This window comes from Hyperoodon ampullatus (genome assembly GCF_949752795.1).
Source record: "Hyperoodon ampullatus genome assembly, chromosome: 13".
Classification (NCBI taxonomy): domain Eukaryota; kingdom Metazoa; phylum Chordata; class Mammalia; order Artiodactyla; family Ziphiidae; genus Hyperoodon; species Hyperoodon ampullatus.
Genome location: NC_136926.1, coordinates 87,167,982 through 87,181,798, shown reverse-complemented (window position 1 = coordinate 87,181,798; position 13,817 = coordinate 87,167,982). Strand labels below are relative to the sequence as shown.

Sequence of the window (13,817 nt, the reverse complement as noted above, 5' to 3'; positions counted from 1 at the left end):
TAGAACACTCCCTAACACCATACACAAAAATAAACTTAAAATGGATTAAAGACCTAAACGTAAGGCCAGACACTATCAAACTCTTAGAGGAAAACATAGGCAGAACACTCTATGACATAAATCACAGCAAGATCCTTATTGACCCACCTCCTAGAGAAATGGAAATAAAAACGAAAATAAACAAATGGGACCTAATGAAACTTAAAAGCTTTTGCACAGCAAAGGAAACCATGAACAAGACGAAAAGACAACCCTCAGAATGGGAGAAAATATTTGCAAATGAAGCAACTGACAAAGGACTAATCTCCAAAATTTACAAGCAGCTCATGCAGCTCAACATCAAAAAAACAAACAACCCAATCCAAAAATTGAGCAGAAGACCTAAACAGACATTTCTTCAAAGATATACAGACAGCCAACAAACACATGAAAAAATGCTCAACATCACTAATCATTAGAGAAATGCAAATCAAAACTATAATGAAGTATCACCTCACACCAGTCAGAATGGCCATCATGAAAAAATCTACAAACAGTATGGGGGTTCCTTAAAAAACTAAAAATAGAGCTACCATATGACACAGCAATCCCACTGCTGGGCATATACCCTGAGAAAACCATAATTCAAAAGAAGTCATGTACCACAGTGTTCACTGCAGCTCTATTTACAATAGCCAGGACATGGAAGCAACCTAAGTGTACATTGACAGATGAATGAATAAAGAAGATGTGGCACATATATACAATGGAACTGAGTTATTTGTAGTGAGGTGGATGGACCTAGAGTCTGTTATACAGAGTGACGTAAGTCAGAACGAGAAAAAATACTGTATGCTAACACATATATATAGAATCTAACAACAACAACAAAAAAGGTTCTGAAGAACCTAGGGGCAGGACAGGAATAAAGATGCAGATGCAGAGAATGGACCTGAGGACACGGGGAGGAGGGAAGGGTAAGCTGGGACGAAGTGAGAGAGTGGCATGGACATATATATACAGTACCAAACGTAAAATAGATAGCTAATGGGAAGCAGCTGCATAGCACAGGGAGATCAGCTCGGTGCTTTGTGACCACCTAGAGGGGTGGGATAGGGAGGGTGGGAGGGAGGGAGACGCAAGAGGGAGGAGATATGGGGATATATGTGTCTGTACAGCTGACTCACTGTTATACAGCAGAAACTAACACACCATTGTAAAGCAATTACACTCCAATAAAGATGTTTAAAAATAAATAAATAAATAAATAAATAAATAAATAAATAAATAAAAGTATTCTAAAATCAAAGGGAAAAAAAAGGGACTCAGGTAAGAACAAAAAGACAATGTTAAATTCTTTAAAAAGCTGTGCTAAATTTCAAGCCTCTACTAATAATAACTTTCTGCCTCTGTAAGGGTACTTATAGCATACTTGCCCATTTTCTAGGAAAACCCTTTGTCATGGGTGTTATCTGGATCGGATCTGGAAATGGCCTTCAAACCCATATCACACATCTGAACAAAAGCACATGCTTTCGTTCTGGATGTGGAATTCTGACTCATCGGGGCACATCGATTTATTTGTAAATCCCTAAACGGTACCAGCCTAATTCCAACTAAGGCGCAAAGAGCCCAAAAGCTGCCCTAGAAGCTGGCAGCCCACCACATCCTGCTGACACAGAGCACTAACGACAACAACCACACGCACAGTCACCGTGCTCTGATCAAGGGCCTGCAACATGACTTTTACCGGGTGACACCGAAAGTTTGTATCTTGGTGCTCATCTAAGAAGAGGCATGTTTAATCTCAAAGTCATTTCAATTTCAGTTCTTATTGGTGTGGCCTGAAGCTCGGCCTGGGGCTGACTGATTCTAAGATAAATGTTGCCCATTAAGATGCAATCTCTTGACAATACGATATAGATGAAATCAGCCACTTAATTATAACTAGCACTAATGGAATACGCAAACCTCTCTAAAAACATCGGCTTAGAGTCAAGGATCAAGTGGCTCAGCGAATGAAGAATCTTTACCTATATTCAGGATTATTCAAAGATGCCAAAGGTATTTGAGATCGTTACTACAATGAGCTGCTTATATAAAATTAATCCTGTATTTATAATAACTGATAATACATTATTAAACAAATGTTCTTTAGTTATGAGCACATCTTTTATTTTCTAATATCATCAAACTCCTGAAAAAAATGTTTTTAATAAGATACCAAATTAAGCTAAAGTGGCATCAAAAAGAAGAAAAGTTCTCAGCTGGCTCTAAAACAATAAGACTTAAGAGAAAAAAAAAATTAAATCAGAAGAAAGGGGCATGCGTGTTGTTTTTAAAGAAACATCAGTGCGTGGCATACAGGAGCCCTGTACACAACTGACCGCTCTTTCCCTGCCCGTGAGACCATCACTCTGTATCTGTGGAGGCAGATGTACAAGGTGGAACACCTAATGTCTGACTCACAGAAGAGAGAGGTTTAAAGAAATACAGGTGGCCAGAACAGAGCCCTCTGTGTTCCTGGGCTCTCCCTCCATCCCCTTCTCCATTCTGATCAGAACATCACCAGCTTTAAGTAATCTGCTGTACTGGCGAACGTTCAGGGTCACCAGGTAGCGCAAAGCACCCCTCCATTTAAAGGGAAACACCGAAAACTCTCCTTGCCTTTCCATCGACTTGCCCAGGACTCACTACAGACATGAAGCAGGGCTTCCAAGGAGACGTAAGATTCCACCACCCACAGCCAGTTTACTCCTCAGGGAAGCAGGAGGCGGGGAGAGCCTGACATCCCAACATTCCAGGACAGAGACCCCCACCAGAGCGTGACACCACTCATTCCAGTCAAACACAAGAGACACATCTTCATGTTGCACCACGCACCGCGCACCACGCACCACGCACCACACAGGGTGGGAGAGCTGATCAGAACCCTAGAGGTGTAAGAAAGAACACAGTGTCTAGTCCTTTACAAAAAGACACAAACTAAGACTTTCTGGAAACAGCTGCAGAAACAAGTCTGCTATGTAACTTGAGTAGTACATGATATACTGTAGATGTCTTACCTATTACAGGCTAAATTATAACCTGAAAGTACTAGCTTTCACAGCCAATTAGAATATAAAACAAAATTCCCCTTAACCGCAACAAAACAAAAAGACTCTCATCTCAAATTAATAAGTACAAGAATTCAGTTCTGGGATACAATTTTCTTAGAGCCCCAAAATTAAACAAGCAAAGCGACGCAGCAGGGAGAGTTAAGACCACAGTAGAGCCGGGAAAACACGGGGAGCAGTGGCACAGCGGAAACCGGCATCGGCCAGAAGTCCAGACTGTGGATCTGCCCAGACCCGCCAACACGTGATTCCGACAAGGCTCTTAACCAGCCGGGTGTCAGTTTACCCGTTAGCAAAGGAGAGGGGTGGACAGAAAGCCCCTCAGGGTCCTGAGTGGAACCTTACTGTGTGCAGCTGCCTCAGCTCACCGCCTGCTTCAGTTCAGCAAGTCCCCACCCTGCAGCACCAGCAGCTCCATCAAGCCCTCGCTCACGGGAGAGAAATGCCTCCCCACGGCCAGAGCTCCCGCCTCGGGAGGCCACCCCGACCAGTCGACCCCCCACCCCTGAGACGTGCTCCCTGGGCGCCCTTCTCCCCTTTATGGATCGCTACTGCCGTTAATCCTACACTGATTTACGGGTTCTTCAATAAACGTCTGCTCTATTCATTTCAAGGATCCAAAATGCAAGAGGACCATAGTTGCCTTGCTCAACATTACACACCCAGATTTAGTATACTTCTTACCACACAGTATGCACCACAACCTTTTAGTGAATAGAAGAATTACTGGCTAAGAAAGCATTTCAATTAAGCATGAAAAAAAGTCTAGCTGGGGGTACAAACATATCTAAAGATTAAATTTTTGTTTTCTCAAAAAATGATATACAGAGTTAGAAAATAAAGAGGCCTAAGAAAGTTATGAAATCTCTACAAGGTAAGGAAAACAGGTATGTCATCCTCAACTGTTAATATTTACTTATGAAGCTGTGACTTATTTTACTGGAGCTCTTTTACTTTTATTTTTTATTAAAGCCTATACTTCAAAACCTTAGTAAGATGTCTTCTTTTTTTTTTTTTTTTTTTTTTTGTGGTATGTGGGCCTCTCACTGTTGTGGCCTCTCCCGTTGCGGAGCACAGGCTCCGGACGCACAGGCCCAGCGGCCATGGCTCACGGGCCCAGCCGCTCCGCGGCATGTGGGATCTTCCCAGACCGGGGCACGAACCCGTTTCCCCTGCATCGGCAGGCGGACTCTCAACCACTGCGCCACCAGGGAAGCCCAAGATGTCTTCTTTTAATTCTGCCATCCTACGTTCAGCTGGTGCCCAAACATTCCCACCACAGGGCACAAAGTAACGAGTCAGAGGCACGTTCAGCCTGGCTGACACAGGGACAGCTTTGTGACTTGCAGACATACACAATGCCTTGCATATTTGAATAAGATTATTTTCCTTTGTTCTTTAGAAGGTGGAAACAACCCTTAAAAGGTTAATAACACTCGAGACAGTTCTGTGTCCTAGAATTATACATAAGCCACTAATCATCACAGAATCACATCAAACGTATTAGAACATGCAGTTGACACACTCGTTATGCAAGAAGACAGGTGACTTCTCTCCGCTGACCAGGTGCAGAGCCCTATAACTATGAAACGTTATGAAGCCTCTCGTGGCTGGATCATTAGCTGCATACCTGAAGCGTTTAACGTTGCACTCTGTGAGAGAAGCTGATCATTGCTTATGGTCAAGGTGGCGCCCGTAGACGGATTACTGATCGCAGGCGCTGACAATCTTATGCTCCCGTTCAGCTCACCACTTCCATTAGAACCGTGCTGAATGAGATCTTGACCTAAACAGAAATCAACACTGTGGCATCTGAGAGTAACACGTTCATTCACATACGGGCAAGTATGTTAAACATAGAATAACATCCTTTTAAAAGTGAAAAAGCTATTTCATTTTTAATACTATTTAAAGAGGAAAAAAATGAAAATAAGACCATGAAATACATTTCCCGAAATGAAACTATTTATTCACACTTTTTAAGCTATAAAGTTTTTAGGTGCTTCTTAAGAGTTCTACTTTAACCCAGCATTTAGGCACTTAGAACTACACACTTTGTTGAATAAAACTTAAACCGAATTGGAAATACTTCCAAACATGGTGGACTCCCAGCTGCAGCATCGAGGGGCACAAGGGAGGGTACCAAGGCCTCCCTTGCGGCAGCAGTGGCTGCTACAGGTCTCCTGCGGGAGGGTCACTGCCCCACGGCGCTCTGGACGCGCACAGCAGGCTCAAACACGCCGTGATGTACTCCCACCGAGAGACATGGGCTTCTGTCAGCTTCATTAGCTTGTAACCTTTACATTACAGCATAATTGTATAATGTAATCAGATAGTATGGAAACTACTAGAGGAACATGAAAATTAAAAACCCGAGCTGTTTCAATGAAAGCCAAAAGACAAAAGGATGCTGCACTCAGCTTCATAATCACCGACACCCTCACGCCACACTAGAGAAATAGAACTGTGGAATGAGTCTGTGCAACAGGGGTGGAAGTGTGGGCAAAATAAAACGTGCAGAACTCCTACCAGCAGAGCAGACCCATTTTCAAAGACTTGCGGATAAATGCTCAAAATCGTGTAGGCATCGTTTTTCTGACTCTCTGCTTGATGTGGCTTTTTATTAATAACTACACTAAAGACATCAGGTAAGAGGACTTTTACTGTACAAGACAACTGGGGGAGACTGAGGACGCTCCTCGCCTTTTACCCAATGTTTAACTTTTTTCCCAAACAGCTTATGAACTGCTAAAGGTCTGTACTCCTTAATTGAAGTAATATTTGCATTCTAGTATTCATAAGCATTTATAATTCTGTGCATTCATGGAAAAAAGAACATTCTACAAAATAACCAAAAATTTCTATAGCACAGCTAGATGCTTTCCACAGGTGACCACAAATTAAAAGTTTTTTTAGACTTCTCAGAATGGGATAAGAAAATGTTGAGTTAGTAGTCCCCACAGCCAATTCTCATTACACACAATAATGAGAAGTAAAGGAATAAGAAATCTTAAGCCCAGAGTTTGGGCAACCTTTATTTCATCAACTGACAAAGATTTCTCCTAGGATAACCGTTTTAAGCTTTTTTTTTTTTTTTTCGTTTTTGCGGTACGCGGCCCTCTCACTGTTGGGGCCTCTCCCGTTGCGGAGCACAGGCTCCGGACGCGCAGGCTCAGTGGCCACGGCTCACAGGCCTAGCCGCTCCGCGGCATGTGGGATCTTCCCGGACTGGGGAACGAACCCGTGTCCCCTGCATTGGCAGGCGGACTCTCAACCACTGCGCCACCAGGGAAGCCCTAAGCTATTTTTTTTTAATTGCAGTTATATTCACCTAATACACTAAAAATTAACAATAAAATAACTAAATGATCGATAATAGGAAAACATAGGAGAAACAGAAGTACAAGCCACAAACACAAAAACACATTTGCCGAACTATAAACAAGAATCCCACATTATGTGTTTTTTGTATAGGACTAGCACAACCCCTCAAATATTGAGATTACGCAAAAAAAGTTAATTCGATCAACAAAACAGCTTTCTGAAAATAACTCTTCCATGTTTCCAACATTAAAATTCAAATATATATATATATAAATACACATATATTAAATAAAAAAGAAGAAAGTTAGTGAATTAGATAAAATTCAAAGTTAATTTCTGCTGCCTGTTAGCATCTAAAAACCACTGTGTGTCATTGAGAAGCAAAGCTCCATCCAGGAATAGTTCCTCAAACTTCTCACATAAATTGAAAGGAATAAAGACACCCCTTAAGAAAGAATGCTTTTGGTTTTCTTCTCAATAACTACTCTTTCTTTTCCAATAATGATTTTTGCAGAAATCTCAGGCAACGGAGGTAATAACTACACTGACCGCTCACACAGCTATCGGCCCTGTGTTCCAGCCACTGCCATACCGTGTCTCCAGGGAAGTTATTCTGACCCCAGCAAAATGTTTTTCTTTTCTTTTTTTTTTTTTTTTTAAAAAAAACAACAATCTCATAAGGTTGTTATGAGACTTAAATGAGTTAATATTTGTCAAAGTTACTAGAACAGGACCTGGTGCACTGTAAGGGTCAAAAAAATTGTTGCTAAATTTAAGAACCACTCAGTTAACATGAAGAGCTCATAGGTAAGAGTCATGTGGGCAAAGCGCACCTGTAAAATATGCTCCAAGCTAACTTAGATGAGAACATATTGTGAGAATTAATGCTCTATAAGGGGAAGAACTGACCGTGAACATCACAGGCCTGGAACAGGGAACACATTAGCTGGTGACTCACATGGAGGATCAGCTTGCCAACCTCGGTGGCCTGGGCTGCCAAAGGGTGTCTTCCACCCACTTACCTAGTTCTACCATAATTTTCTACATAATCTGAGAAAAATTCTGCAAAGGTCAGGGGGGTAGGTATCTGTAATCTCCTAGTGTAACCACTTATACCGATTCAACTCCTTTAGCTCAAAGGAGCATGGTAAGAATTATGAAGCCATGGTTTTCTACTCTTGGCTAAACAAAATATATCTGACAAAGCTAACTGGTTCAAACTGGACGTGCCATGAGGAACCACCACGTTTAATCCCTGGTATCAGATGGGAACTGCAGGATGATCATTCTCACTAAACTGGAGTTTCTCACATAAATTACAAACACTTCCTGAGGCACTGGATTTAGGCAAAGCTCAGTCTTGCAGGAAAAAGATACAAAAAAGAGTTACCTAAACTGCAGGTGAAAGGATTTAAAAAATTTTAAGACTAACCGGAGATGGTCAGGGTAATTTCCTGCGGCGACCCCGAGGACGATGCAGCAGTGGGCCCAGCCGCCTGCGCCAGCACCTGGCTCAGGCTCGAGTTGTTAATGGTCAGGGTGATCTCGTGGGGGCCACTGGAGGTGGACACCAGGCCTTGTGATGTCATCACCTGAGAGAGGTCTTGCGTCCCTGGTCATCGTTATAAAACAGAACAAAGCTGGGCTTAAAAAAATAATCATTTCCTCCTTTTTCATATTAAAATATTTTAGTGCAACTGTTACTTTAAAAAGAGAAGGATTCAAAATACAGTATCAGTCATCTCTAATTCCTTCATCTGAAATGATTTAAAAACAAACAAACAGACAAAAAGCCTTATGAGGAAACAGGAAGCCGGTTCCATGAATGCAATCTCTGTGCATATACTGACTAAACATCATATATCGTCAGAAAAACTTCCTTTATTCTTAGGACATTTATTTGTTAAGCTTTATAAAGAGAAGAAAACAGCATCCCAGCGTCCCCAAACCAAATCTGTGACTGTCAGCAGCGAGCCGAAACTCCAGCTGTCACAATCAACCGAGGCGGCAGCTCTCACCACTGCTGCTGGTGGTCAGCACGGAATCCTGCTCCGAGAGCGGGCCTATGGTCAGGTTGGCAGACGTCACCGTGGGCTGCAAGGACAGGCCCGAGATGGGCTGGAGGACCACACTGGCAGGGACTGTACTGTCTGGTGTCTGAAGGGAGCTGTGCTGCGGGGCCAGGCCGGGCTCCGCGGTCGGCTGCGGAGCAAGCAGGTTACCCTGCTGTAGCGTCTGCTGCAGGACGCTTGGGTCAATCTGAAAGCACAGAGGTTGTTGTGATGGAAATTTCACGCTGAGTGTGACTCAGACCATCTGAAAGCACAGAAAAGCCTGGTGGGCGTCGCACCTGTAGCGTGATATTATTAATGCTGGAAGCGTCGATCCCAGAGATTTGAACACTGGGTGCAACCAAGTTAGCAGCCAACTGTAACTGTATGCCCTCGAGGGTGGCCAGGCTTCCATCTGTCAAAGACACTGTCCAGTCGCCACCAGCTGCAGAGGAAGAACAGGAATGACTGCGTACCAGACACTTTCTCAAACAGGAAAAACGCACTGGGTTTCTAAATACACAAGTTCTAAACACATACCGACATGACCTAGTTAACAAATACTAATATTTACTTTACACAGGCACATACATATTTAATTTAATCATCACAAAACAAACCTTGTGAAATAGAAAATAATATTATCCATTTTAAACACATCAGGAAACTAGGCTCAAAGAGATCACACTGATTAGCCCAAGATTTAAAACAACGCTATTATTTTGTCTTATTATGCTTTAATTGTGCCATGGGTCATGAAACTGAAAGAAAGCCACTTAAGATGTCCAGTAGCTATTAACAGTTGCTACGTTGTTTGTGAGTGCACAAAAAACCCAACTGACTAAAATGTAATGCTTTTCAAATACTGTGGGACCCAAGAGCAACTGGATAACTCTCGTATATGAAAAACAAGGTTCACGGGTAGCTATAAGTTACGTCTCGCTATTAAGTTTGTGAGAATACTAAAAAAGAAACAGGTTTAAGCCCATCAAACTAAACAAAGAGCCGAAGCGTGAAATGCAGAAGTGACGTTAGAAAGAATGGGAAACGGAAAGGCAGCTGCGTCTGGAAGTCAGGACTTCAACCCCCACGGCCTCGCGGGAAACCCTCAGGAAGGGCATGTCCTGAGGCTGAAGGTCGCGCCCCCTGTCCCGGCGTCCACAGCCCTGGTGCCTGTCAGCCCTACTCACCTGACACAGAGGCGGGAAGGACGGCCTGGCCCAGCAGGCCCTGCTGCAGCAGACTCTGGTCCAGCTGCCCCGCCAGCACGGGGCTGTTCATGATGAACACGCTGGGGTCAGAGGAGGGCGGAGGGGGCGCGCTCACGGGCTGCGGCCCTTCCGGCGGCCCCCGGGGCCCGGGCTTCCTGGCTTTCTTGGGGTCCGGTTTGTAGTGAAACTGCATGTGAGTCTTCCTCCGCCCGGACGTGCGGAAACGCAGCTCACAGTGGGGACACTTGAACGGCTTTGCTCCAGTGTGCAAACGCATGTGGACCTTCAGGCTCCCCTTGGTGGAGAAGGCGTTGCTGCAGACGTGGCAGCTGAAGAGCTTCTGACCTGGGAGAAGGAGCCGAGCGTCAGCGGGCCGGCCGAGCGCTCGCCCCCGTCGGCCATCGGCCTGGCTGCCACCGCGCTGCGTCCACCAACCCCCGCGCTCCCCAGGGCCCCTCGCTCCGGAGGGCCGGTGGCTGGAAAACTTAAAAGTAAGCGAAGTTCACTGTCGAGGATCCAAATTCAGTCTTTCCACGACACGGAGGCACACCGAGCCCTGCCGGAAGCGGGGACCCGCCCTGCATCTCGGGCTCCGCTCCCTGATTTTACGAAGCGTGAGCTCACGCCTCACCGGTCTTCTCCTCTGACAAAGGGGCGCCCGAGCCGCCGGCACAGGTGGAAGCCGCCCGGCAGACTGCGCTCCGGACGCACGTGCCCAGTTCCTGGGGCGCCAAGTCCTCTAACACACGCGCTGCGGGGGGGAAGAAGGCCAGGCAGGCGTGGCTGGACGTGGCTGGACGTGGCTGGGCGTGGCTGGGCGTGGCTGGGCGTGGCGGCAGAGCCCCGACCCTGCCCTGGAGTCTCTGCAAGGAGCGCCCGCCCGTCCGTCCCTGTCTCCCTCCCCTGCTCTGGGAAACCAGCGCAGCCTGTGTCCAGGGGCGGGCGCCCGGCGACTCGCCCTGGGACCGGTGGCGCCTGCTCCCCTCGCACTGCTTGGGCCTCAGAAGTCACCTGAGAGGGAGCCCTGGAAGGTGTCTTCCCAGAGACTTTCTTCCTAGTCCTGACACCAGGGAGCCGACACGGAGGCTTGGTGCGCAGGAGGCATCCTGAGGGTCGCCGGCACCTGCCCCGTGAGCTACCATGCGAGACCCGGGACGCAAAGCCGCTAAGCGGGTCGCTCCCAACCCTCGGCAGCGCCCAGGGCTGCAGGGAAGGGTCAAGCACAGATCCTAAGGAAACAACAGAAGAACTGTCCGTCGAATACGCAGCTGAAGGACTTCGTGTATCTGTTTACCTAATTCCACACATGAACCCATCAGAAAAGAATCACAGGACTTTACGCCTATGTGTGAAATTCCACTTGTACTCCCTTGGTCAAGTCTGCTTACGGCCAAAACTTCAGAGTGTAAATTGGTTTGAAAATCATAATCCTACACGTCCTCACAACGCTAACATTTACTCCGTGTTTACCAGGCGCTACTTTTACTTTTCTAGGCAATTTAAACCGGGTGGGGGGGTACTCGTGTTTGCCCCACTTTCTACATGAGGGGTGGGCGGGTCTGAGGACAGACTCCAACCGGGCAGAGGCCCAGGGCCCGCCTTCTAACCCACAGGGGCGCACCGTGCAGAATCAAGAAGCAAAGGTTGAGCACGTTTTACTTAGGATGACTAACCTTCAGTTCCTCACATTAGACGAAGAAAATGGCCATGAAATTTGGACGTTAATTGTTTTCCTTTATCAGATTTCCCCCCCACAGAAACAGAATTGCTACCTGATAAGTGTAATCAGATTTGTGAAATCCCCAGTTTTCACAAAATTTCAACAAACTGAATCTCTGGCCTGAATGAGACTAAGAGATAATCTTTCTAACACAGGTATTTAACTCTGAGTGAGACAACTTACAACGCCACATCTGAGACCTAGATCCTTTCCTTTGGTGTCAGATACCACTTTCTCCATGTTGGGAATCACACATCTTCTATATTCATTTCTTCATGGTTCCTGATTTTTAAGCTTTGTTTCATCTTGAAAGTATGTGTGCAAAATACATAGGAACAAGTATAAAATGCTGTCGGAAGGCATCTACCAACAGTGCAGTGTTTGTTCTTACCTGTGTGAGTCTTCACATGGCAGTCTAGGGTAGACTTAACAGTGAAACTCTTCCCACATTCATCGCATTTATATGGCTTTTCTCCAGTGTGGATTCGAACATGCCTAGCCAGAAAGCATTTGCAATTAAGTGTCTTTCTTTTTAACTTTATACGCATTTACAAAAACCTTCATGATTTAAAATTTATAGCTATCCATATAAATAAAAATTATGCATGACTATGTACTGAATAAATTTAGCAAAACAAAACTTTTAAGCTTCACTCTATATAAATAATACCATAAACAAATCCACAAGACAACAAAGTAATCTGCAAGACCAATGAAAACAAGGCTAACTTTCTTGAAAACCAAAGAGAATCTTACAAATCAGCAGTAAGACAAGAAATATCACAGCAGAAAAACAGGCAACACACAGGCAGCGTAGAGAAGAAACACACGCACCCAAATGCCACATGGAAAGGTATTCCCCAGCCTCAGAATTTAAAAGGAGCAAGTTAAAATGACAAGCCATCCCTTTCCCATCAGTCTGATGATGACCCACCATTGGCTGGGTGGCCTGGGAGCAGGTGTTCAGAGGCTGGGGGATATGAACGGCACAGCCCTCCGAGGCCAGTGGGTGTGTCCATCAGCACTGACCCCGGGCACCCACACAGGTGCACACAGAGCACAGGACAGTGGGGCTGGCCTAGTGATTCCACACTGAAAACTAGGCAGTCATCAACAGGGGTCTGGGATGCCCACACGACAGAACAAGACGTCGCCGTGAAGCATGAAAGAGGTGGGCGGGTACTGACAAAGCTGTCTGAGACCCCACGATATATGTAAAAATTAAACCGAGACCAGAACTGCAGAAGTTAATGCTGACATATGTGTGGACATTTCTGAAAAAACGCACAGAAGAAACTGCTGATAGCGCTTGTCTCTGGGGAGGGGAAGGCTCTCCCTTCATAGCCTCCTCCGCTGTTTTCAGTCCTGGCTCGCTTCACCAGGACGCCTGTCCAGTACGCAGTGGGGGCAGCTGAGCCTCGCACGATTGTTAAATGAAGGACGGAGGAGAAGGCAGGCCGGCTGCCAGGCCGCAGCAGGCTTCCCGTTTCCAGGGGCACCTGCCGCCTCGCCTCCTCACGGGGGTGCAGGGTCGGCAGTCCCGCCTCCTGGGCGCACCTCCGGGCCGCTGGCTGCTCGTCAGCACCACCCTCCGGCCACGCGCGCTGCAGGCCTTCACAGCGGCGCGACGCTGCCCACGGGGCTGCCCAGCATGACGCCCTCATCCACGATTCGCACCCCTGCCTCCCGCTGGGGCCCTGCCCTGCCCCACAGCCAGCGTGTTGCTCCCTTGCGGCCACCGCCCGGTCCTCTCCGTGGCTGAGGGTTCCGGCGTCTCACTCCCGGCCTCGGAGTCACGCTGGCATCCTCTTAGCTCCTTCCTCCTCCCCACCCGCCGGGACACGACGCCATCTGGGCCCCGCGCCCAAGCTCGGACAGGCCTTGCCCACTGCCCCTTGCCCGTCTACCCGTCCCTCTCTCGCTGGCACACGGCCCTTCCCGCCCGGCAGGAATACAAGGGCAGGGGTTAGTGGCTGCACTCAGGTGATGAGCACTTCCAGCCTAGCAGCTTCTCGGCAGCCTGTCTGCCCTCCCGTCACGCGCAGGGCTCTGTGCGACAGAGAGGGACAGGAAGACGCCTCTCTGGTTTTCTGAAGCAGCCGGCTCTCTTATTACCCATCTTGAAATCCCGACAGCTCCTCCCTCAATCACCCTCTACCTTTTACCCAGCAGTTCCACCTCCTGAAGCAAAAGACGAGCGCCCCCCGGCCCCCACCGTAAACGAAAAACCTCCAAATGTTGTAAGAGAGCGCTGTGCTTCGGCCTTCCTTCCTGGAGCCCGTCTGTCAGCTGCCCTCCGCCACTCTGCCAGACTGCACGTCAATCACTGCCTCGCGGCTGACGTGGCCTGGACCCCCAGCGCTCGGGCCACCTCCCCGTGTGATCGAGCCTCGCGCCATACAGACCGCTCGCCCTG

The 13,817-nt window shown here is 47.1% G+C and overlaps 1 protein-coding gene across 1 annotated transcript in view; it reads right to left on the bottom strand.

Moving 5' to 3' along the window:
• Positions 1–13,817, bottom strand: part of ZNF236 (zinc finger protein 236) — a gene marked incomplete at its 5' end in the record, with an annotated part of 93,202 nt that overhangs the window by 14,915 nt on the left and 64,470 nt on the right. The window contains 5 exons of the mRNA XM_079717309.1: positions 7,852–8,031; positions 8,438–8,678; positions 8,770–8,915; positions 9,661–10,026; positions 11,793–11,896. Of these exons, the coding sequence (XP_079573435.1) occupies positions 7,852–8,031; positions 8,438–8,678; positions 8,770–8,915; positions 9,661–10,026; positions 11,793–11,896 (1,037 nt within the window). The remainder of the gene's footprint in view (positions 1–7,851; positions 8,032–8,437; positions 8,679–8,769; positions 8,916–9,660; positions 10,027–11,792; positions 11,897–13,817) is intronic.